This window comes from Pleurodeles waltl, chromosome 8 (genome assembly GCF_031143425.1).
Source record: "Pleurodeles waltl isolate 20211129_DDA chromosome 8, aPleWal1.hap1.20221129, whole genome shotgun sequence".
Classification (NCBI taxonomy): Eukaryota; Metazoa; Chordata; class Amphibia; order Caudata; family Salamandridae; genus Pleurodeles; species Pleurodeles waltl.
Genome location: NC_090447.1, coordinates 770525996 through 770551440, shown reverse-complemented (window position 1 = coordinate 770551440; position 25445 = coordinate 770525996). Strand labels below are relative to the sequence as shown.

The window sequence follows — 25445 nt, the reverse complement described above, 5'->3', positions numbered from 1 at the left end:
GATCTCACCTACTCATTCTATCTACTCCGATCCCTGCCTTCCTCTTCTCTCTGGTTTTCTTCACTGTCACCTGCTCCTTTTTTTCCCTGTTCATCTATTTTTCTCTCTTCCTTTCATCTTTCACTATCCCTCACCTCCATTTTTAGATTGATTGCGCTAGCACTCTATCTATCTGTGGGCTTTTAACCATGCCCATCTCACGCCCATCATCTTTCACTCGTTTGTGGGCTTGCCTTTCCAAAATCCTGTGATGTCATTGGTAAATGCTATACGTTTGTCCCGCCTTGGGGCGGTTTTGTTACCGCCTTTCAGACTGACCCTGTTACATGTATTATTGCATGATTACTGATGTACTTCAGCAGGGTGAACTACTTTTTTCTTCTGTCTCTCCCTTTCATGCTCCATGGCATCCCTGGTGCTCACAGCGATAACAGCAGCGCAAACTCCATCGATGGTATTGAAGTGCTGGTCACATTGTTTACACTGTTACTTAATCAGAGTCATTTCTTTTGGCTCCACCCTTCACGCTCTATATCTTTCCCAAAAACACTTATAATTATTAAATGCTTTACTAAAAAACACAGAAATCTGCAATGCAGCTCTCCTGGCACAGCGGGAGCGCTGATACTACAATATTCACTGTGCTTGGTAAAACTCGACCCATAATGCTTTGCAAGCATTCTTTTTGACAACATATTTGCCCATAACTCAGCCTGTGGGGGTCCTAGGACAATAGGACCACCACCAAAACGTTCAGCATGACAAACTCTGTTTAGGTCATCTCTGGGTCCCCACACTAGGTTAGTGGGGACTCCAAATAATAAACCTCCCACCATTCAGTTCCTTTTTAAGCCCTCTTATTCCTATAACTTTTGTTTAACAGATAGGAGTAGCTTGTGTTTTGAGGGGCTTAATATTTCAGTAGGCCTGCTAGCCCTGAAAATATGTAATGCACTATGCTCTCTAGGGGGCAAAATATATGGTTGCATTGCATTATTTTCTGCCATTCTGTTTTCATGTGGTTATGTTCTCCAGGGGTCAACTGTATGGTTACATGAACATTTTTCTTACAAATCATATTTTTTTGTGGTGTTTTATAGAGGGTGTTCTGAGCATTACAGTCACTATACTGCAATATTCGCTACACTCGGTCATCCCATAATGCTTTGCAGGGCATTCTTTTACAAAACATTTTTGCTCATGACTCAGCCTGTGGTGGTCCTAGGACAATGAGACCACCTTCAAAACACTCACGACAACCTTCTCTTTCTGTTTAGATCACATGTCTAGATCATCTCTGTGTCCCCACACTACACTAGTGGAGACCCCAAAATAATAACTCCTCCCACCATTCAGTGTCTTTTTTAATATTGTAGTGGGTGTGCTAGGACTGAAAATGTTTAAGATACTGCATTTTCTGGGTGACGTATAGCTGCACTGCATTACTTTCTTCCATTCTGTTTTCATGTGGTTATGTTCTCTTGGAGCTGACTATATTGGTACATGACCATGGAGTCCTCCAGGGGCTGTTCTTCGCATTATATTCAACATACTTCAACATTTGTTGCACTTGGTCATTCCCTAATTCTTCGCAGGGCATTCTTTTACAAAACATTTTTGCTCATAACTTTCAAAACATTCACCACAACCTGCTCTTTCTGTTTAGATCATCCCTGGGTACCCACACTAGTTTAGTGGGGATCCCAAAATAATAAAATCTCCCACAATTCATTGTCTTTTGAACCTCTGTCACGGCTGGAACCTTTGTTTTATAACTGCGAGTAGTTTGTTTTTTAAGGGTCTTGTTTGTAATATTTTTTTGCAGTAGGCCTGCTAGCCCTGAAAATGTGTAATATATTGTGCCCTCTAGGGGCTAAATATATGGTTATACTGCATTACTTTTGATCATTTCATTCCATGTGGTTATGTTCTGTAGGGGCTAACATGACTATGTATCTTACAAATGCTGTCTTCATTGTGGTGTTCTCTAGGGGCTGTTCTGAGCATTACAATCTAATGCCAAAAATCTATTTCTGATAATGGTTTTTATTTGGGTTATATGATAATTGAATATATTTAATTAATCTCTCCTTATTGCAATCATAACCATGATTCAGGTCAAGCTAACATCCTTATTACACTATGATTGTTTGAACACTCTTGATATATTTTTAGTTTATTTCTTTTGTTACTCCTCCGTGGCTGTCTTGTGTGTTTTTTAAGGGGAAATTGGGTTAGCCAGCCAGCAACTCTGATGGTGGGCTGGAGGGGGGGGGGGGGGGGGAGAACGATATTCTATTGAAATTAGCATGGCAGATTTAGATTAGGATGTTAAATGGCAACATTTTAATTTTTTACTGCAGATAGAGGAAGAAGGTAAATGGAAGTGTTTTAGTTATATGCAGCACCGCTGGAATTGTGTGGCAGGAAAAGACCAAATTATGAGGCAGGGTTGACCAATGTATGTGGCAAGAGGAGTCCAGTAATGAATTTACAATGCTGATAGTTCTAACACAAGCAAATGCAAGACCCATTACATTCTAAATGCTTGTTTCCTCCACCGATCACCCCTCTCTCTCTTAAACCTGCTCTCTGTCTTGTACTCTTCTTCTCCCCTGCAATTTTCCCCCCCTCTGGCCTCTTGTCGCTTATCCCCAGTCAACTGTCTGCCACTTTCTTGCCTCTGCTGGAATTCTCTCTCGGCTTGGCTGGGCCCTCTCACAGTGACAGGTACTGAGGAGCCTTTCGCTGGGCCACACTTGCAATAATAAAACGATGTTTAAAATTTTTACTTTCACATTCAACTTATGGAAGACACAAAGGTTTCACCAAGCTGCTGTTTACTTTACAGTCACAGTTCATTAGGCCCCTCACTATGTGGAAGTCTGGTGATCCCCAGCACCACAGGGACTATGGCCCTTTGTTATGCCCTGGCCTGGCGCCACATAAACTAAGTGATTTCAAGCCTCATTTAGAGTTTGGCGGATGGGTTGATCAGTCACAACCATGACCGCTATCCAATCTACCCTTTCACAAGTGCTGTGGATACAATACACCTATAATCCATCTGACAGGATATCTGCCACGTTTGGGACGGAGTTACCATTCCAGAGAACTCTGTCAGGCCCTTAATGGTCACAAGCCCTGTGAATTGCTAAATTACAGAGCGTGTGACTGCGAAATCGCTTTTTCTCATGCTCCAAGCACATTTTGTGATTCAGGAAAACGTTTATGTTCTAAACCTATTTTTCGATTTGGAAAAAATAATCCAAATTTCAAAATGCGTTTGGAACCTAGAAAAAAAATGATGTTGCGGTCACAAATCCAGTAATTTAGCAATTTGCAATCATTAAAGGCCTGAAAAAGTTTGATACCAATGTAGCATATGAAATTTAATAGTAGTGGCATATGTGGCAGTCCCAGTGACAAACTGAAATCTTTTCATATCCAGTATATATTAAATAGTGCTCTAGAGGAGCAGAAATGTACAACTTGTGTTTGTGGAAGTACATAAAAAAGAGATTACCGTATTGCCATTTCAACTTTAGATTCAGGCACAACCGAGGAATCTGTTGTGTTTATGACCACAAACCAGAATGAAATTCTTTTGGTAATGTTGCAGAGCTTGACACTGGAGGCACTATAAATAAGGAAAGAAAAAGAACATCAACTATATATATATTTTCCCATACTCTGGCATGGAGAGGGTTACAGCATTGCTCTTCATTTTCAGGAGTCTAGTGATATCAATGACATCAATGCAAAATCTAACGTTTGTCTAAAGGCTATAGAGAATAGAAAGCAACATGGTCTACCCTAATATTCGGGCATTTGCCCCGTAAAGTATATTCCCAAAATTCACTGTTCATTTCATTAATGTGCATTCATTTAGGTCGCCACAGACAGTTCCAATATACTTTTGTTAGAAAGCAAAAAAAAAAAAAAAGGTCAACATACATGAATATTGCTACCCAGCTCAAATCGCAGTGTGCAAAGTCACAACTCAGCACTTAATCAAGGTGACTTATACCATATTTTTCTTTCTGTGACACTGTACTGTTAAGTCCCTCTGCCCCAACAAGCGCTAGAAGGTGCCTATGACAGTCCCACTGCAAAGGATACAATGGACTGCGGCTGGGGACTACACATCCAGCTAGCCCTGTGGAAAATGCAACATCTGTCCCCTCACTAAAGCCATGATGGAACTTGATCCAGGTTTACGAATACCGTAGATCTTAACTAAACACACAAATTTAAATAGCTCCAATGTGGTTTATATTATGTTTGCAAGTGTGACTTGAAATAGGTGGGCATGACCACGAGGAAAGCAAAAACTTGCATCAATGAACACTGCAGTACATTTCAGTGCAGGAAAACCAGCACAAACCTAATGCGCCATTTCCAGTTCTCAGGACATTCTGATAGTGATTTCAACTAATATGTCCTGGAAAAATTACCCCATCTGCCAATGAGCAAACTCTACTTAGATATGACCAAATATGTGTCTACCGGAGGACATTCCTTGGAGTCCACTGTCATCTAAGTTAAAGTGCCACCCAGAAAATAAGCCTCAGCATCCAGGATTTTGTAGGTTTCGAAATATTATGACATTGACAGCGTTGCGAAATAACATTCCAGATAAGCCACAGTTTAACGGCAACAGGCAAAATAATATCTGAAACACCACCCAGATGGCAAAGCATTATAACATACACTTTAATACACTTCAGTTCATTAAACCCGAACAAACACATAAGGCTAATTGTTCAGAGAAGGGATACATTGACCCCAACCCAACCTCGTAAACAGCAGTGCATCTCCTCATGTCTACAACTTGGCAGCAGCTGTCAGTGTTCCATTTCTACTAAATACAGACCATCAATGGATGATGATGATTATATTGTTGTCTCACATCAGTGATAAATATAAAATAAGTAACTGATTTTTGACATTGATATGCCCCATCCCCCCGAACTGGAGTGTGACTACAAAATGGCATCTGACGCCAAATACGCATGAGGTCAGAACAGCCCTAAATGAGGGTAAGATGTATGTTTGTGATTTTTTTTACTAACAGCGAATGCATGAACACCTTTTATTTAGAAAGCATTTTTTCACATGGTTTGAGGAGGTGTGTGTTAGATAAACTGGAACCAAACTTCACATCACTTGACTCATCAAAATAGTCAGTGTCTGCAGAATGTAACAGTCACATGTCCTATTGCAGGATGCAGCAGGCCCATTATCTCCAAAAGAGACTACCAAAACACCATGGGTGTGGGGACACTCTGTACAATTATGTCTCTGACAATATGTCTATAATTGTTTCTGTAGGTTTTATCCACTGACAAAATTTAGTCTCATGTGAGTGCATTAGGCCTTATATATGCACAAAAAATGAGTGTGTAGGTTTGATGCAGGGATAAGCATTTAGCTCTGGGGTAGAACAGTGTGACTGTGTGTTGGCTCCCTGTGCGCGTGTCCATAGGAAAAGGGGAGCAAGACCACAGTTGCCACGTATTTGCACTGCAGGCAGAAGGAGAGGAACAATCACAACTGACTCCTTACCGGAATGTGTTGGGTGGGAACACAGCCTGCCTACCTGTGCCCAAAGAAAAGGGTACAAATGTCACACACGAGAAATGGAGGCAATCTGAATAAAAATCTGAATAAAAAAAAAAATAATATTTACCAGGCCCAGCCATGCCAAAGTGCTCAGGAAACAAACAGTTGTTGTTGAAAATGTCACCCCTTAAGCTCCAGTGGTCTGATTAAAAAACTTTCTAAAGTTTCTGGAAGTGCCCAGGTGACCAAAAGGGACGACGCAGATTGCGGGTGGTACCAGGAGAGCGACAAGCACCCCAGGAGCCACAGTGTTAATCTGTGTCACACTTAGGGGCTTATTTACAAGGCTCTTGCACCGCCACAGCATTATTGTTTATGCTGGGCAGCGCAAAAACAACTCCAAATCTACAAAGTGATGCTAGAGGCCTCTAGTGTCACTTTTCATTCATAGGCACCAGGTACCAGCAATAATATGCAAGGTAGGCATTCCCAGGCAAAAAGCCGTGCAGAACTGATGCAGTGAAATATACATTTAGGTGCATCGTTCTGCAACTTCACGGCGTCAGACATTTAATGCCTGCTCAGAGCAGGTGTTAAACTGACTCAGGGCTTTTTCCTATGGAAGCCTTCCAAGCATTGCTGGAGTAGTGTCGTATTTTTTATGCTAGTCCAGCATTGCGCCAATTTAGCACCAGCGGATGCTCCAGAATTTCTGACGCATCTGTGAAAACGTGCCCCATGGAGTTCTGTATTGTAAATACAGTGCATCCACAGAGCTGTTAGGGAATCGTTAGGCATCGCAAGAATACTGACGCATCGGATCTAGTGCTTCAGTTTCTTGTAGATGAGGTCCTAAAGGGCTTCTTTACAATGATTTTGCGCTGCTGCAGCATCATTTTATTGTAGCTGCGGCGGCTCTATACTAACTCCATATTAACAACGTGACGCTAGAGGCCTCTAGCTTAACTTTTCTCACCCTAGCGTCATTTTCCACAGCGTTGGATCTGGCTGCATCAAATACCGACAATGATATGCAAGGTATGTGTTCCCTCCTAAAAAATTACGCTGGGTTGATAATGCCATATTTACAACTTTAAAAAGAAATTCTACTCGCTTAGGAAAAGTCACACTAAGTCTGACTAGCATCAAACTTTTAATGATTGGTCAGACCAGGCATTAAAATGGCATTTAGGCACAGGTACATATGGAAAACACACCCAAAACACTCTGGCAACCTGGAGGACAACATGGATGTACTCCTGCTACATCTTGGGTCACCAAGGAGACCACCGCAACCCCCACCATCACCACCACATCCACCAGCACCACCACACGCACCACAGAAGCAGCACAGAAGCAAGGAGCACATCTACCGCCAGCGGACATCCTTGATTGCCCTCAGGGAGGAGGAGGTCATCACCTTCTACTGGCTGCACAGGGAGTCAATGATCCAACTGCCCGACTCATAACGCCTGACTGCAGACACCGGTTGACAGGGTGACCATCATACCACCCCAGACCAAACTCCTGGCTGTGCTACGTATGCTTGCATCAGGCTCCTTCCAGACCACTGCAGCACGAGTGGGCAGAGTATTTCAGCCATCCCTGTTATCATTCCTCCCCTCTGCCCTGGATGCCATTGTCTGCCTCACACCCCGCCACATCCTCTACCCTAGTATCCAGCAGCTGCAGCAGGAAATTAAACAAGGATTCTACGCCATTGATGGATTTCCGCATGTGCTGGGTGCGGAAACTGCACACATGTGCAACTCATTCCTCCTGCTGCAACTGAACACTTATACAGGAACTGGAAACATACCCACTCAATGAATGTACAGGCGATCTTTGACCATTATGGCTTGATCCTGAATGTGGTGGCCAAATACCCAGGCAGTGTCCATGACGCCTCCATCTTTTGGCCATCCATCATTAACCAGAGATTCCACGATGGACAATATGGTAATGTCCTGCTTGTAGGTAAGTATAGAGCAAGTACCTAAATGACACAATAACACATAGATATGGGGGACACAATACACAGAAAACTGTCTGCCTGCACAGATAGGGACTGCAGGATGAGGCCTGTAACACATACATGCCCTAGGCTTCAGTACACATATCTAATGCAAATCAACCTGACATACAGGTGAATAGACCTCAAGCCGGTTTGGCACACATTGCAAGTTGGAAAGGGACACAGCCATGCATGGCAACCAGGAAATCTGCTCAACATCCCTGTGTGCAAGCGAGGTATACCATGTACACTGGGGTGGTCACATGCAACACACATGGGCCATCAGACGTGTCATGGCTCACACATCAGGGACTATGGGCCTCATTTACTGGGCCATAGTACATCACTGCGCCACTGGAGCAACAATTTTTTTATGCTCCGGTGGCACAGTTTGCCAGTCCATATATAGTAGGCCATGCAAAGCCACCTTGCATGGCTTTTCATGGCCTTGTAAATATGGACACCTTCCACGTATAACACTGTGTGAAAGGGGCATCCCACAGGTGTTGCTTGGGGTATACCCAGGCAACACCCCTGGAACATGAAGGAATCTGACACATTCCCAGACTTGATAGCCTGGGAATGTGTTAGATTTATACCCCACCACAGGGGTAGTGTAAGAGTGATGCAACATTCGCCCCATTTTTTCTCTTTCTATGTGTGCTGCAGTCTGCTGTGTTGCTGTGCGCCATTGGGAAAGGGCAGAAATGCACTGTATCTACAAGGTATAGTGCATTTCTGTCCTCTCCCTCTGTGCTGGTGCACATATTGCTGCCATGCATCAACATAGGCAGCCTTGCACCATGGTGCAAAGGTGCCTGCATTGCAGGGGATGATTTTCTTTTTGCAGGAAGAGACATCTTCCTGCACAAAAGCAATCACAAGAGGTGTTTTCCTCTTTCTGGAGAATACATAGAAAGACGAAAAACAGGGCAAAATAAAGATATTTCTACCCGTTGTGTAACTCTTATGCTACCCCTGGGGTGGCATAGGAATTGAACGCATTCCCAGACTGGTAAATCTGGGACTGCTTCAGATTCATTCGTGTTCCATAGAAAAAACACCCAAAGCAACACTGATGGAACGCCTCTTTCATGCAGTGTTACACATGAAAGGGGATCATATTTACAAGGCCACGAGAAGCCACATAAGGTGGCTTTGCATGGGCTTGTAAATATGGGATGGCATACTGCGCCAACGGAGCATAAAAAAACTACTCCTCACGAAAACACCCACACGGAAGCCCAGCAGAGACAAAATTATGTCCTAAACAGAACCTGCTACATTATGGAGGGAACTTCCAGAGTACACGAGTATTGCTTCAGGAGTCAGGATGTTGGGGGCAAATTACCCTACTCGCCACCAATAGAATCAATTGCAATACTAGTGTGCTGCACATTGCAGAATGCATGTGCATGGCAAAATCTCCTGTGGCCCAGTGACAGTGAAGAACATAAAGAACTGTGAGATGAGTATGGGGAACATGGGGAGCAAGCACAAAATGTACCATCAATAGCGACAATATTGCTGAGGTAACAAATACTAGTCGTGTGTGGTGCATGCCTGAATGACTCACACCATGTCAGAAGGGCATGATAACAAGATAAAGTGCATCTATATAAAATAACACTGTTAGAAATGGGGTCTTTGGTTAGCAGTCAGGTTACCCCCTTCCCAAGCAAGGACCCTCACTCTAGTCAGGGTAAATGAGAATCACACTCAATTAACCCCCACTCACCCCCTTGGTAGGTTGGCACAAGCAAGCAGGCTTAACTTCAGAAGCAATGTATTTGTACCAACACACACACAGTAATACAGTGAAAACACTACAAAATGGACACCACACCAGTTTATAAAAATAGGAAATCGAACAAGACCAAAACGACAAAAGTCCAACATACACAAGTCAAGATATGAATTTTAAAAAGAATAACAGTCTTAATCCTTAGAAAACAGTGAGAATGCTGTTGTTCTCAAACTACCTGTGTCGCGTAGGCTCTCATTAGCCTAATGAAACTACTGGATTTTTTGGGTGGCAGGATCGTTCACAGTGTGGGGGACTAAGTCTAACCTATGGCGAAGGACCCTTGTCACCCCAAATCCGGGTTGAGCTCTGGCTAACAAGCAGTGCCTCATCTCTCCCAAAGGGAAGAGACAATTGGGCAACCGAGCGCATGACATCTTAGTGCTTCCCAGGGAAGTCGTGGTCACTCAGATCCCAACCAGTTCTCTCATACACAGTGTGGTCTCATATATAAATGACGAAGGCAGTTTGAGTTTTAAAGATTGGTTTAATAAAACTACTGCATTTTAGATAACAAGGCGTGAGCCGCAATAACCAGAACCATACAACACAGTAAGATTGAAATAGTAACGAGGAGAGTGAAACATAAGAATAAAGCTATCATAGTGCTACTATAGTACGTTCTCTCTTCTAAGTTCTATTTTGAGCACAGCATGTTAAGATCTAAGCCTGCCTTTCAGGTTCCCCTGGGAGGACATCAACACTCATACCTGAGCAAAGGCCTGTGATCAGGATCAGCATCTGCAACAGGGCAGTCAGCGTCTAGGTGTGGTTCCCTGGTCGGAATCTCCCTCTTACGTGTACCAGGACTAGGAAGTGTTTTTATAACTAACACGCCGGTGTTCTAAGAAACGTCCCTACGTAAGAATGTGTACTTTCTACGAACCCTAAAGACTAAACTTCTACCACGTCTATCGGCAATGTACCAGACTGTATCCTTGACTGAAGCACAGAGTGAGCAAGAATGTATTGCTTGAGAACTCCGGTGCTGAAGTAAGCTAAACAGTGTGATAGAAGAAAATAAAACAAGACCGTGAAACTGGTTATTGAAAAATAACAGTGCAAGGCTAAATAAAATGCATCTAGGACAAAGTGCACAGAGGCCTAATGCTTTAAGCAAATGTGCAAAAGCTATATTAAAAATGGCTACACTACACCTGGTTAGCGTAAAAAATGAATCTGGATGGGGCACCTCGGATCCGTGCAGAGTCAGGTTGACTTGGACGCCCAGGGACAATGTGGAAAATCCGGTCACATGGTATCAGAAAACTGCACTGTGTGGGGTTTGCGTCGTTATCAGCCTCCATAAGCAGGTGTTGCACATCATTTCTCCAGCCGCGATATGTTGATCTCCCTGCCAATATGCAGGTGTAGCATCGATTTCAGCCGCAAAGCCAGCGGTGTGTCATTTATCACCCGCGTTGCGGAATTTGCGTCAAACATTTCCACGCACGGCGTTCTGTGTGTGGATTTTAGTTCTTGTAAGCCAACTTCACCTTTTAAGGGCCCAGGGACTGGAAAGAGAACCACTTGGCAAGGCAGGAGTCTCAGCAGAGAGTCCAGGTGCTGGCAGGGGAAGTCTTTGATGGCCCTGAGACTTCAACTACAGGAGGTAAGCTCAGCTCAAGCCCTTGGAGATTCTTCTCAAGCAGGAATGCACAACAAAGTCCAGTCTTTGTCCCCTTTCACAGGCAGAAGCAGCAACTGCAGGATAGCCCAACAAAGCACAGTCCCAGGCAGGGGCAGCACCTCTCCTCAGCTCTTCAGCTCTTCTCCTTGGCAGAGGGTCATCTTGATCTCCCGAAGTGATCTAATTTTCAAGGGTTTTGGGTCCACTACTTATACCCCTTTCTGCCTTTGAAGTAGGCAAACTTCAAAGGAAAAACTCTCTTGTTGGTAAGATACTGCCTTGCCCAGGCTAGCCCCAGAAACACACCAGGGGGTTAGAGACTGCATTGTGTGAGGGCAGGTACAGCCCTTTCAGGTGTGAGTGACCACTCCTCCCCTCCCTCCCAGCACAGATGGCTCATCGGGATATGCAGGCTACACCCCAGCTCCCTTTGTGTCACTGTCTAGAGAAGAGGTGCAAACAGCCCAACTGTCAAACTGACCCAGACACGGAATCCACAAACAGGCAGAATCACAGAATGGTTTAAGCAAGAAGAGTGGCATTTTCAAACACACAATCTCAAAACGTCCACATTCCATGGCAAGTCCATGACAACCCTGGGGGTAAACTAAACAATGGACTCAAGTGCCAACACATAGCTGGCACATGGGGTTACCATTCGAAGGTCTAATGTCCTCAAAACATAGGAAATGTGCCCCTACGCATGGTCTGATCCTGGTAATGCATGTACTTTCACCCACGTACATTTACAAAGCATACTTTGGACACATGGGAAGAGAGGAGAGTGTTAAACACAACTACTCACAAGCAACACAGTAATCCATATGACTACAAACAAGAATTCTACATGGCACCATGCACATATACACATATTTAAGTGATTGTGATAAAAAAAATAAACGTTGTCCAAATGCATGTTTTTTCAGCCATGTTGTATGCCAAAAATGGGCACATCCCAGGCGATGTATCGGAAATTCCTCATGGTGCTTCGTCATGCATCCTCAAAAATCCACGCATTGTGATGTAATGGTTCAGCTATGTTGCAAACCAGGAACTGTGAAGTTACTTTCACTTTCTCCTTCACTCACAGTCTTGCTTGGGAGACGTTATGTGGTGCTGGAGTTGTGTTGAGGAGTGCTGTTTCAGGAGTCTTTTGATTTGTCTGCTGTCCCTGTTGTGTCCCTGATGTCTGTTTTGTTGTGTCCATTTGTATATTGTGTCGTAACTATGTATTGTCGGGTGTTTGTCCTTGGGGTAGATTAGTCTGTTGAGGTAGTTGGGGGCAGTTTGGGTTCTGTGGCCATGGGCAAGTGAGTGATCATGGTATACAGGAAGGAGGCTCACAAGCTGTGGTGGGGGAAGGCTTGCTTCCACATGAAGCAGATCTTCGAGGTGGAGCGGACGACCAACCAGCTCAAACATCGATGGGCAGAAAAAATCTCCTGGGAATGTGACCTCCTGGATTACCTGGAAATAGAGGTCAGTGGAACTGTTGGTAAGTACACAGACTTTGTGAGTGATTCCTTTATTGCATTTGCATGCAGATGTCTGCTAGCCATAGGGCCTCCTTCACTAAGATGGAAGACAGGGCAGGGCTGCGAGAGTTGTTGGTGCTCCAACCAACATCCCTGAAAAGTGCAGCAATGCACCGTACATATGCTGTATGGCACATTCCTGTATTTGTCCCCTGTGCTAACACTCAAATTGCTGATGAACACCAATGCAAGCACCATTGTATCATGATGCAAGGGTACATGGTTGGCAGGAATGAGTGTACATGTGCAGGAAGGGACACCTTCCTGCCCATACAAAATCATTAACGGTGTAGTCCTTTGTATATGTGTGCTGTAGAAAGCACCACACATAGGTAGATGAAAAACTTGGATAAATTAGTCATTTCATTCCCAATGGGTCACTGTGATGCTCCCCCGGAGGTGACATGTGACTCTGATGCATCTCCAGTCTTGTGCTCATGGCCAAGCACACTGTGCCACATAAACCCAACAGACATGCTGCTTTGGTGGTGCAGGGTGACACTGAGGGCCTGATTTCAACTTCGGCGGAAGGGGATTACTCCACCCCAAATGTGACAGATATCCCGCCCGTGGTATTATGAGTTCCATAGGATATAATGGACTTGTAATTTGGCGGGTGGGATATTGGCCACAATTTGGGACGGAGTAACTGGGACCCATTGTGTAAGTTGACATATGTCAGGGCTCAAATGCGATCACACACTGTCGCGTAGGTTCTCATTATGCTAATGAGGCTACTGGATTTGGGTGGCAGAATCACATAGACTGTGGGATACTAACTAAAATTCCACAAAATGTGATGCCTGTTGGCCTAATCCGAGTTTTCCGGCTAACTAGCAGCACCTCATCTCCACCCAATAGCAGGGATGATTGTGGCAATCGGGCGCATGACAAGAAAGACTCCTCAGGGGAATCGTGGTCAATCTGATCTTATCCTTTTAACTCCGTTACATTAGTCTCACACAGGCAAAGACAACAGAGGTAGAATATAGTTCAATGAGGATTTATTGAAGTAACTGCATCTTAGATAAAATGGCATGTATTGTAATAACTAGGATGATAAAACACAATAAAAGCAATAATGTGACGAGGAGAGTGAAACATCAAAATAGTCCCACCATATTGTCACTAGGAGGAAAATACAGTTCTCCTACCTACGCTATGTTAGAACAAAGCATAATAAGCCTATTCCACCCTTCAGGTTTCCCCCATCATCCCTCATACCTTAGTAAGGAAGCCTGTAGTCTAGAAGAACACCGTCCCCAGGTAGATCAGAGGTTTGGCAGTCTAAGCAAGCAACTGTAGCGAGGCAATCAGCATACAGTTGTGGTCATCTGGCTGGAATCTCCCTCTAATGTGCATGGAACAAAGGAGTGTATTTATAATAAAACTGTTGACATTCTAAGAAACGGTCCCCACTTGTGAGTGTGTATGTTTCTGTGAATGTTGAAGACACAGCGTACCACTTTTGCCAGCAACCTATCTGACTGTAACTTTGAAGAAAGCACAAAGTGAAAACAATGTCCTACTGAAAACGTATTGCTTTCCTAGGTGAAGAAAAAGTAGATAGAAATAAATAAAACAACACTGCAAATGTGGCCATTGCTAGAAAAATAAAGCGATGCTTGAATAAAATGTAACTCAGCTAAAGTGTACAATGGCAGCCTTAGTTTGCTAAAATAACATGTCTAAAATAGTGCTAAAATAGGTGGACAACAACACCAAAAAAGTCATTTCAGAGAAACAAAGGTTTCTGAATACTGGGCTGTCATGTGCCCACACTGAGCAGTGTCCTTGGCATACTTGTCGGACACTTTGCTGTTAGCACCACTGTGCACATGTCACCTGATGTGCTGTGGGCAGCCTGAGGAAGTGTGCACATTTTCAATACATGGACTGCTGTCTGGGCATATGTCAACATGTGCCGCCCTGAGTGATGTCCCTTAGCACTAGCAAACCAATTTGGAGACACTTCAGTGGATCATGTCTTATGTTGATGAGGCCTAATGTATGCAGCTCTGTCCATACTGATAACGTGGAATGTCCTACACCTGTATATGTCCCACACATGTCTATACAGGAAACTAAATTGGAGTGGTTTGGGGATGGAGAAAAGATGTATGTCTGTTGTCTTTAACCAGGGAGCAATGGCATCTAACAATGTCTGTTAAATGAGAGGACAAGGATGTTTAACTACTATTGCATGTTATATTGTCATGTCCTTGTGATGACAAGAGTGAGGCAGGGTTATTGGTAGTCATGGTTGAGTGTGTTCTGTGAGTCATGTAGGTGCAGAGTGCTAATACACTCAGCTAGTCTTGAAAAATCTTGGGGTAGTAAGTCATTTAAAAGCCTTGAACAATATACCTGAGACATGTATGTATGATACAGTCACATACGTGTACAAGTCAGTTTGGTGTACCAATGTATGACATTAAGACATGTCCATTTGCCTATTTGAGTTGTTACAACCATAAGGCTTCCATGACCATTTGCAAGTCATGTGTAATGTGCAATATTTGTCCACAGTGCCCAATGTTCAACATTCACAGTGCTATGTCTCAAATTATTTCTTGCAGGTGGACCTGAGTCATTTACGAGAGGAGAGGTGGAAAACTTCTACGAGTGTCATCCTTTGTGTGTAATGGGTAGTGCAAGGATTGTGTGTGATGTTGTATGCTGTGTGCAATGCCATGTCCAAAGTGCATGTAAACAAAGTCATACTCCATATGCTATACGTTTATGGACAGTGAAGTAGAGGTTGGGTCCAGGATGTGCATTTGCATCTGCCTAATGTCATGAAGGTTCCATCTGCTATCACTAAGAGCCCCCAATTTTGCTGGCATGATCAAAGAGCAATGACCACAGTGCCAGGATCTGTGAACATATGTGGTAGTGGAATCATAAGTGAACATGGCAGGGCACTGTATACCTGAAAAAAAGCTTTTCATATGCACAGATAGGCTGTTGTTACTCACGGTGCAATCTATGTCTGATGTACTTGGCTCGCCCCCACACATGGTCAAAGCACAGTGATGACAGTAATAACATGTGCCAGGAGTATAGGATGGCAATATGTGGTTCACAGAACATGTTCTTGCTGAGTATGCCACAGGAACATCACAGTAAAGCATGTAGTTCAGGACTGACGTCCATGTGAACACGGCCCTAAGATTAGCAGGACAATGGTCATCATACCACATGTGAATTAGCGGTTGAATTGACCACTCATGTGGTGTGATGCCCTGTACTCTATGTTGTGTGCATCACCATTGTTATCCCCGTCATCTTCCAAGACCTGGAAATGTGTGTCAGGCCAGAGGTATTTCTATACAACATTGTGATATGACACACCAGTACCCAATCCAGCTTCAGCTAGTGCTGGCTCTGATGGTCTACAGGATGTAATGCAAACAGGTCCATAAAATGCACAGCATTTGGCATTGCCGTTCAAAGATCCCTGTGCAGCTGAGATGTAGGGCATGCATGCACCCACCTATTAAATGTCTGTACTAAGTGCTGGTGTGCAGCAAAGTGACATGAATTTTGGACATATACGTACAGGCAATGGGCTGCATAGTGGGACACATCCAGTTACTCAGAGAGTATGCTAGGAGTCATGGCAAGGCCCACCATGTACTGACATGAGTAGATATGGATTAGTTACATGCATCTCTGTGTTATGTGAGTGAGCTATCCACCCTCCTTTGTCACATATGATACCTGGCACATCTACCTTCCTTGTAGTAATGTGTCCAGATATGTGTCCTTGCAATTTCAGGCACATAATATTGTGATGCATGCCATCAAACTTACAGTCCTTGCTCAGATGACTTCGGTAAATGCCAATGGTTCCAAGGGCAATGGAGTATGCAGAAGGGACATTGATGAGCAATGTAACATTATGAGTGTGCAATACTATGGTCACAAAAAGCATTTTCCATAACCATAGACAATGATGACATGCTAGATCAAAGATGTCCCAAGACGGGCATTGTTTCTGTTTGTAACATTAGCTTAGCCTTGGTTCCTGGACCACAATCAATATGCAGATGATGGATATTGGGCAGATGTATATTCATCTTGCCTTTCAAGATGTTCTTGTGATTTGTGATGTACATCATGTGATGTCTGCAGATAGTATTTACATGGCATGCTTGATATCCATTTGCCAGATAAACCTTTGTATTACATGTATTCTTTCTGATTACTCAGGAAACATGACCCATCCTAGAAGCGGAATTTTGAGAAGAGGGCTGAATTCTATCACCAGATCCGTCAGGTGAGAAAGGCATTCAAGAGGATGGGGAAAATATATGAGTGTGACAGAGCATTGGGGTCCTGGAGTGCCTTTCACTAAGGGGCTCCAACCATGGAACCAGGTGTCTCCACCCACCATTGAAAGGGCAAGGCTCGGGACAGAGACAGGGGTGGGCCTGCAGGGGCAGGTCCATCCACCTCCACCACCACAATGACTGCCCCATCTACAGCACAGCCCCCACCACATGTACTCTGGGACATTCAGCAGGAAGGGGCAGACATGAAGTTCTGGATGTCCAGCCTGGAGCACAAGCATGACCAGGTGCTCATCCTGCTCTGGGAGATGAAGCAGTTGTGACAAGAAGATGAGGAGCAGGATGGCCCAAATAGACACTTACCTCCCTTCCTCTTGTATGAAGTTTTTTTTTTTAATTGTTGGGCGTTTAGATAGATAGTGTTAGGTAAGTTAGTGTAGTCTAGGTTAGTTGTAGTACATAGTCGTTTTTTTAATTAGGGGTGGGTACTTATTTAGGGGTTTCTTTTTATTGGGTGTTTTTAGCGGGTGGGTGATGTCTTAGGTATGTGTTCTTAGTAAAAAAAGGAAATAGAAAAGGTTTATTTATTTTTTACAATATATATGTATATATATATATGTATATATATATATATACATATATATATATATATATATATATATATATATATATATATATATACATATGTATATATATTTGCTTAGGCATATATGTTTAGTTAGTCTATGTACAGCTGTAGGTACTGTTGTCCTTGTCTACAGATGTTTTTAAGGGGGTGAGGGGTTGATGTTTATCATGTGGCTTGAAATGTTCAGGATAAGTTAAGATAAGTTATGTTAGTTGTAGGTATCCTAGTATTAGGTAGTGTAGGATAGCTGAAGATAGGTAGTTTAGGTTGCTTTAGTTAAATATACATAGTTTTATTAAAACTTGTTGTTTACTACATTATAGTCTCCATCATGAATTACTGTCTAGGAGGTAGCATGTCTGCACAGGTTATGTTAGGTACATGCCTTTGGTTCTGCAAACTGTGTTTGGCTACATGTGTGACTCAGTGTATTCCCTATGGGCAAGTACCTGTCAGGTTGAGAATGGCGTCACAACAGCTATCTACAACAATTGTTGAACAGCGTATGTGACAATCTGGATGTGAATGGATACACATCCCACAACAGGCATCCATATGCAATTGCTCTGTGTTGGTAGGCCATGGGACATGCATTGGTGGAATGTTGTTGTTATTGCACTCACCCTAAGTCTGGAATTAGTTACTCATACACTTATGCCTGCCCCTCAAGGTCTCACACTTGCATCAAACAGTTGTCATATCATTGTAGACTTGATGCTACAATTCTTGCTTAGACTAGCCACTTGTGGTGTCTGTTACATCAGCTGTCACGATGAAAGCATGATACCTGTTGCATGACAGGGAGCCCCAGAAACTGTTTATTAACCACCATACATATCATCATCATCAATTATGTTCACTCAGTCTGTGTGGCTTTGCTCTGACTCTAATTCACAAATATCCCTTTTACAAGTAGTCATTGTTTTTGCTTTACACATTGCAACATTTTCATATTGGTCTAGCTTCAGATACACATACAACTCAAAGGTTATAGCATGCAACTTATTTACATTTGTAATTTGACACGCAGTACTGATGTACATTTCATTAATCAACAACCTCAACAGATGCATCAAGCCATTGGATGTCCAGACAGAGACCATGGAGGGTAATATGTCCTGGAACATGTGTAAGAGAGGAGTGCTCCAGTGAGGAGGAAGACCACATTGCCATTAGAGAATATTGATCACTATGACAGCCCACATATGTAAGAGGTCAACAGTGGGAGAGTCAAGTAGAGGACAGTGACAGTTCTTCTAAGCAAATGAGAAAGAAGAAAGAGAGCATGTGCCACAGAGAGATGCAACGGGGCAGTTGTCCTGTTGAAAGATGTTCCTTCCACATCTTCCTCCTCTGATGTATGTGGTGCCTCCCATTACAGGAGTGTTGTAATTGTGCTAGTAGAGGGAGGCACACACACATCAGGGACTGAAGATGTGGATCATGTGTCCACATCAGCTCCCATCTGTGGCAACATTTGAAGCAGTACAGCAGCAAGGAGGACCTGCAGGGTATGCAACACTGCAGCAAAGTCACAGTGGTAGGCACCCAAGGTGGCAATGAGGGAGTCCTGTTTCCGCTCCATGGCCTCCATGACATTTTGTATAGCCCCCAGCCTGTTGGCAATCTCGCTGGTGCCACTTTGGCAGAGCATTTGCTTGTGCCTCTGCCTCATGACACCAGCGATGTCTGCCAGGGGCTGCTGGAGGCCACAAAGCGGAGAGTAGGTACCTCGTATGGATGCAGAGTTGTCCTTATTTGGACTGAGGCACCTTTACAGCCTCTAGGGCACCAAGCACTGTCTCTATCCCCACCCACACCGTCTCTGCCAGCTCCCGCTGGGCTCATACCACAGGTTTTTGAAATATAAGTCCTGGGTCCTGAGAGTCCAGGGCCCTGGGTGGGCTGGTAGGCGGTGTTTGCTATCCAGGTGGGTAGATCATCTGGAGACCCCGCAATGCCGTCTGGCCTCCCTGCGACAGGAGATGGTGTCTAGATGGCACCTAGGATTTCCTGGACGGTATCCAGATGTATGGTTTGCAGTTAGTCATCCACATCATCGGAGAATTGCAGGACAGGCAGCTGGCTGGGAGGGATGCATTCATCCTCTGCAATTAAATGGAGATATGTTAATGTTGATGTTTGCTAGATGAGATTTTGACACGAGTAACCAGGTTCACAATCTATGATTCGCAAACAGTACTGTCAACGCCTCATTTAGAATACCCTATCAGCACGCTGCACAATTAGAGTGTCATTGTATCTGATGCTCCAATGGCAGAGTGTGCAGGCCCCTAACTTACATGGCCACACCAAGTCACATTGTGTATCCTGTTATGGCCCAGTAAAAGTGTACTCCCTTCATGCATTAAGCTGCATAAGAGGTGAGTTCCATGGGTGTTGCTGTGGGTGTTCCCAAGCAACACCCATGGAATCCATGGAAACGTGATGCATTCCCTGATTTAGATGTTGGGAAATTCATCAGATTCCTCCCCCACCTCAGGAGTGGCATTGAAGTGGTGCAACGGAGAGTAAGGACATTTTACTCACCATTCTTTCAAAATTCTATGTGTGCTGCATTTTACAGCACAAATAAAAAGTGGTGAACACCATTCATGATTGTTCCGTTTCAGAGAAATACCCCTTTCAGCACATGAGCAATCATCTCAGCAACATAGGCACCCACACACCATGGTGCAAGCGTTTCTGTGTTGGCACTAGGCAGATGTTAGTGCACCATCGCTGAGGAAAGTACAGGGATGCATTGCATTTTGTTACATACAACACACCCCAGTACTTTCAAAATGGTGCAGCACAGCAGGCTGACTTGCAGCACCACATTGCATAATTTTATCGTACATTGGGCCCTGAGTTGAACAGTGATGTGTAGTACAGCTGTTGGGCATAGGTATTCCTGCACAGCTTCCCAAAATTTCCATTACAGATGGATTGTTCCCACAAGCACTGTGTGTCTGCTCTGAGGGAATGGGCCCTGTTCTACTTGGTAGTTAGGCTCACTTAGATTCCCCTCATTACATCCTGATGTGATTTGTTTATCTGCAGTGTTTCACGTCATATGATTCAGGCCCAGGCCATTGTATGTGTACAGACCTCCTCAGATTGCCCACTTTTGTGTCCTGGTACACATGTAAGTGCCACACAGTGCTCCTACACAGTTCATACATTCATTCTCACATGCCTATGACACCACTATCACGCATGTCCATATCTCGTGGTACTACATGTTATTTTGCTATGGATAGCAATTGTTAGGGCTTCACCCCACATGTTAGTAGTGGTGTGATTAGTGTCACGTCCCTACATCTGACTCCCACATCAGCAGGCCCACCCACTTCAACCTGGGTTCTTCCATGGGTCCTATCATTTGTGGTGGTTATGTGTTTTTTGGTATGCCTTGTCAAGTCCCTGTTTGATATCCTCCAATTGTACATGCAACACCAGTGTTGCATTATACTCCCTCCTGGCATGTGCCACATGCTCCCCCCGGTCCACATGACATGTAGGTTGTAGTCTCCCAATGGCCTTTTCACTGCCATCCCTTCCCATGTGTGCCACAAGCATTGCACAGTCAGAACCAGTGGCACATTTGTATTTGTGTTGCTACAATGTGTACACATGTCCATTCCCACCTCCCTAGTATGCACAGTCTCCCCATTCCAAACAATGGTCATACTGCCATGCAGAGTCAGCACTTACCATACAGGGTAGTAGCAGGGACCTACCGTGCCCACACATAATCATTGGTAGGTTCCCACATTGTCCCCACCAATTGTTTCTTTGTGATGAGTTTCTGTGGTCCCTTCCGTGGCAGCTGACACCTGTGTGCACTCACCGTGCCTGTCATGTCAGCTGGGTGAAATTTAGATAATGCAGGGTACTAAAGACCTGTCTCTTGCCATATCCCTATGTGGATACCTCTCATCGCCCACACCTGGCCCCCCTCTCAGATGAGTTGTTAATCCTGTGACAGCCATTTAAGTCTTGGAATTTCCATCCCAGATTAGTGTATATAGGCCCAAGTGAGACCAAGTAGCTACATGGTGCAAGGGTGTCTGCACTGGAGCTAGGCAGCAGTTTGTGCATCATACATGTGGTAAGTACCGGGATGCATTGTATTTCCTTACATTGCTGTACATTCGAAATGACACAGAGCAGTGCAGCAAGCTGGCTAGCTGCGCAGCACTGCCTCATTTCCTCAAACATGAGGCACAAAGTTGAGTAAATGTGGACTGATACTGCACTTCACACAGTGATGAAGAGAGTGAGGTGATGGTTCTGGCCTGGTCAATGTGCATTACATATCTTTGCTGTTTAACCATACATGTGCCAGCATACTGCCCTATGGCCTGCAGACAATGTGTTTTAGCACTGGGACATGGTTGCCTCCCCCTTTTAAAATTGCATATTTACCACATTGCCCCCCACTTCAACTTACCTTGTGGTTGTTGTTGTTCATCATATGTTGCACTGTAATGTCCTGCAACTTCTGCCACAACTCCTCAGAGATGACAGTGCCACCATCACCTCCAACTCATTCAGGGGCTCCTGTGGTGCTGGACTTCCACTTCTGGTCTTCAATGCTGCTTTGCGGTGGCTGGCCGATTTCTCCATTGTTCTGCACTTGCAATTGTGCCAGCTCTTCTTACAGTCGATGACTGTCCCCTTGACCTCTGCCACACTGTTGACTTTGTCCACTATGGACTGCCTTATGGCCTCTTTCCTCCCTAAAAGCAATTTAGAGGTGACGAAGAGCTGTTTTTGGTGCTCCGTCACCTCAGAGATCAGCATGTTGTTCTCCTCACTAAACCTGCACTTCCTCTTCCTTTTCCTCTTCTCCTGGGAGTCTGTCTGGACAACCTGGCTGGTACTGGGGTTGTTGGGGTTGTCCTGGGGTGTCGGGTCTCCTGGCTTCTCCATTTCTGCTTCTTCAGTCTCCTGTTTGGCTTTTTTTTTCATTGTGGGATCTGTTTGTTTTTACGCTTTTAGGCACAAAAGTGATTACGGCGAGATTCACTTTTGCTGCACTGGCGTAATTTTTTTTTGTCGTGGTGGACAGGTGTGGCGTCATTTTTTTGGACGCTAGCCACAACGTAACACAAATCAGCGCCGTTTTGTAAATACGGCACAAGCATGGCATTAGGATCTGTTGTTAGACGGCAGTAACATTTTTGATGCTCCACTGCACTGGGGCAGTGGAGCGTCATTTCTTGTAAATTAGGCCCTAAGTCTCCTGGCAAAGTACAAATATGACCACCCCCAGGAGAGTAGATTTTGCTTTGGTTATCAAGATTTCTTTGAGCTGGGGATTTAGTTTGCAATTTCAGGTGTGCATTGATCTTAATTACTAAAAAATATAAGAGTGATTTGCACACTACTTATATTGTGAAGAATGAAAGCTCTATTAATGTCTATATTGTAAGTAAGGACATGTTATATGTCACTGAAAGGTAGCATTATCTTCAAGGGTTTTAATTAATCTACTTCTAATGTTGTATTAGACCGATGAGGGAGTTGTGTTTTTATGGTTAGGCCCTTGCTTGTGTTCAGATCGTTAAAGGTGCCAGTAGCTCTGGGTATTCTGTCCCATGTTTGTTTTGAGGCATTTTAGTTGGGTCACCACAGGCATTTCCTCTTGTCTTGCTGTATATATTTGTTAACATGTGTAGAGTACTTAAGGATCTGATAATGAGTTTAGGTGCTATTTATTGAACTTGATAACGATGCCATGGGTACGTTATTTATCGGGTGTGAAAATTAGCACCTATTACTAGTATCTATTGAATAACATGATGATTTTGGTTTTTAATACTCCAAAATCTACATTATATGGTAAATCCCATATGCTTTTCTCCTGTTAAATTTTGACAGGTTTGACATGCCGAAATTTAACAAAGGTTGAGGTATTTAACACATTTGATACATATATAAATGCAATAAACACAACCAAACTTGTAATTCTGACCACTGGGTAACCAGGGGTTTACACATTGGTCAGAAAAAAACAACCCACTCGGAATCAAGTGGTATGTGTAAAAAAGTACTTTTCCTTTTCATAAGAAATATCACTTTATGGAGAAGGAATTACTAAGGGCCTGATTTCAATCTTGTGGGTTATTGTCCCACTGCTGACTTTTCAACTGAAAACCAGTCCACCAGCGGTATTTAGATATTGGCGATCTTATAGATGAAAGGCCGCATTTGATCCGCCATTTCCACCAAGAAACACTACCCACATCGATGGCGGGAGAGGGAAAAGTGCCTTACCGCGGGGCCACATGACACCCTTTACGCAATACAGATTTGGATGTGCAATACCACCAAGAAAAAAGTGGCTGTCCGATCTCAACTTCTGAGTTAGTCAATTAGGGTGGGAAAAGTGGTGAAAACTCACCTTTTTTCCCTATTCCACTTCTGATTTCCATGAGACACGACTGGACAAGACCTGTCATCACTGCTGCCACTGACCCATGGAGAAAACATGACACCCCGTCGCTGGACTCAAAGGTATTGCCAGGGTACATTGGGTAGGCACTGCAGAGATCAGGACCACTGCAGGCATATACATGTCACAGTAATTTTTTTAATCACTGTGACATGCATAGGTCGAGGTGACTATTGTGTCACACATGGCTGGGGACACAATGGCACAACATGCATATTGCACACATACACAACTGTCATTGTGGTGTCATCATTCATTCCAAATTAATGCTGGCCCCACAATGACGGTACACTCACACTGGACAACGGTGCTTGGCAGTAACATCCCCAAGGTCTAAATAAGGCCCAAGCGTTATTTCCTATGTTACTGAGTCCAGAATCTCTATCTGACAGCACCTCATCTGTCACACACAAAGACTTCTATGTCAGAGTAAACTGAAGGCATTTGTTGCAGTTATCAAATATTGCGACTTGGTCCTCGGTTTGTGGTATATTTCAATCGGAATGTTGTATTGAAATATCAGTAACATGGAGGGTATGTTTAGAATTTGCCAGAGAATTGATATTTTTTGACAGAGTGTAATAAACTGACAAAACTGGGTCACAATGTTGTTGCATTGCAATAAGTAATTTAAAACGTTTGTTAGGAATGTTAGAAAAAAGTGGGTAATTGAAGGTCATGGTAGACAGCATTTTCAGAATTATATAGTTCTATTTTGCTAAAGCGTTGCATTCAACCACATGCTTCTGGCAGGGGTGTGACGGACACGGCCGCAGCCCCCGCAGTCCAAGGGAGGGGGTGGGGGCAGCCTTCCACACATAAAGGGGGACCCCCTCAGCTGGAGGGTATGGATATCGCTAGGCACCCCCTCACCATTCCTTGACGGGGCAATAGGGTCTCCTTACGCCACTGCATCTTGGCACTGAGAAATTGATTCAGGAGGTGGGGAAGTAGAATTAATGTATACTGCTTTTCTGAAGTGGGGAGGACTCTAGGAGCCCATAACCTAGAACCGTATTTTATTGTACAGCGACAGTCAGTACAAAGGCTCTACCACCAGTTCAGCTGCTTTTTAAGGATGGTACGGACTAGCATGCCAAACTGCTTGATGACGTACAGGATGATAGCTTACGAGGTGTACTGATACAAGGGAAGCCCTTGTATAGTGGAATGATTTACGGAACAAATATAAAGAAACAAACACAAATTTGATGTGTTGTGCCAGTGTAAGGCAAAGGGGGGATCCGAATGCAGGGAAAATATGGGCATATTGTTTTTACACTTGAATGGCTGAATTCTGGGCTAGCTGCAGCTCATAAACTCACTTTCTAGGTAAGCCCAAATATGCATTACTTGGTAGTAGTACACGTTGGATTAACCTTAGCATTAATTAAGGTCCCTTTATGTGGAAAAGTAAATAGAATTACCTAGAAGGAGAAGTTCCAGATGGGCCGAAGAACTCTAATGATAACTGTGCCTTTAGCACTGAGAAAGTCAAATTGTCTGTTTGT

The 25445-nt window shown here is 43.9% G+C and overlaps 1 protein-coding gene across 1 annotated transcript in view; it reads right to left on the bottom strand.

The window, feature by feature from the left end:
* CLTRN (collectrin, amino acid transport regulator) overlaps nucleotides 1–25445 on the bottom strand; it is a 181526-nt gene that overhangs the window by 51677 nt on the left and 104404 nt on the right. The window contains exon 4 of the mRNA XM_069205017.1: nucleotides 3527–3640. Coding sequence (XP_069061118.1) covers nucleotides 3527–3640 — 114 coding nt within the window. The remainder of the gene's footprint in view (nucleotides 1–3526; nucleotides 3641–25445) is intronic.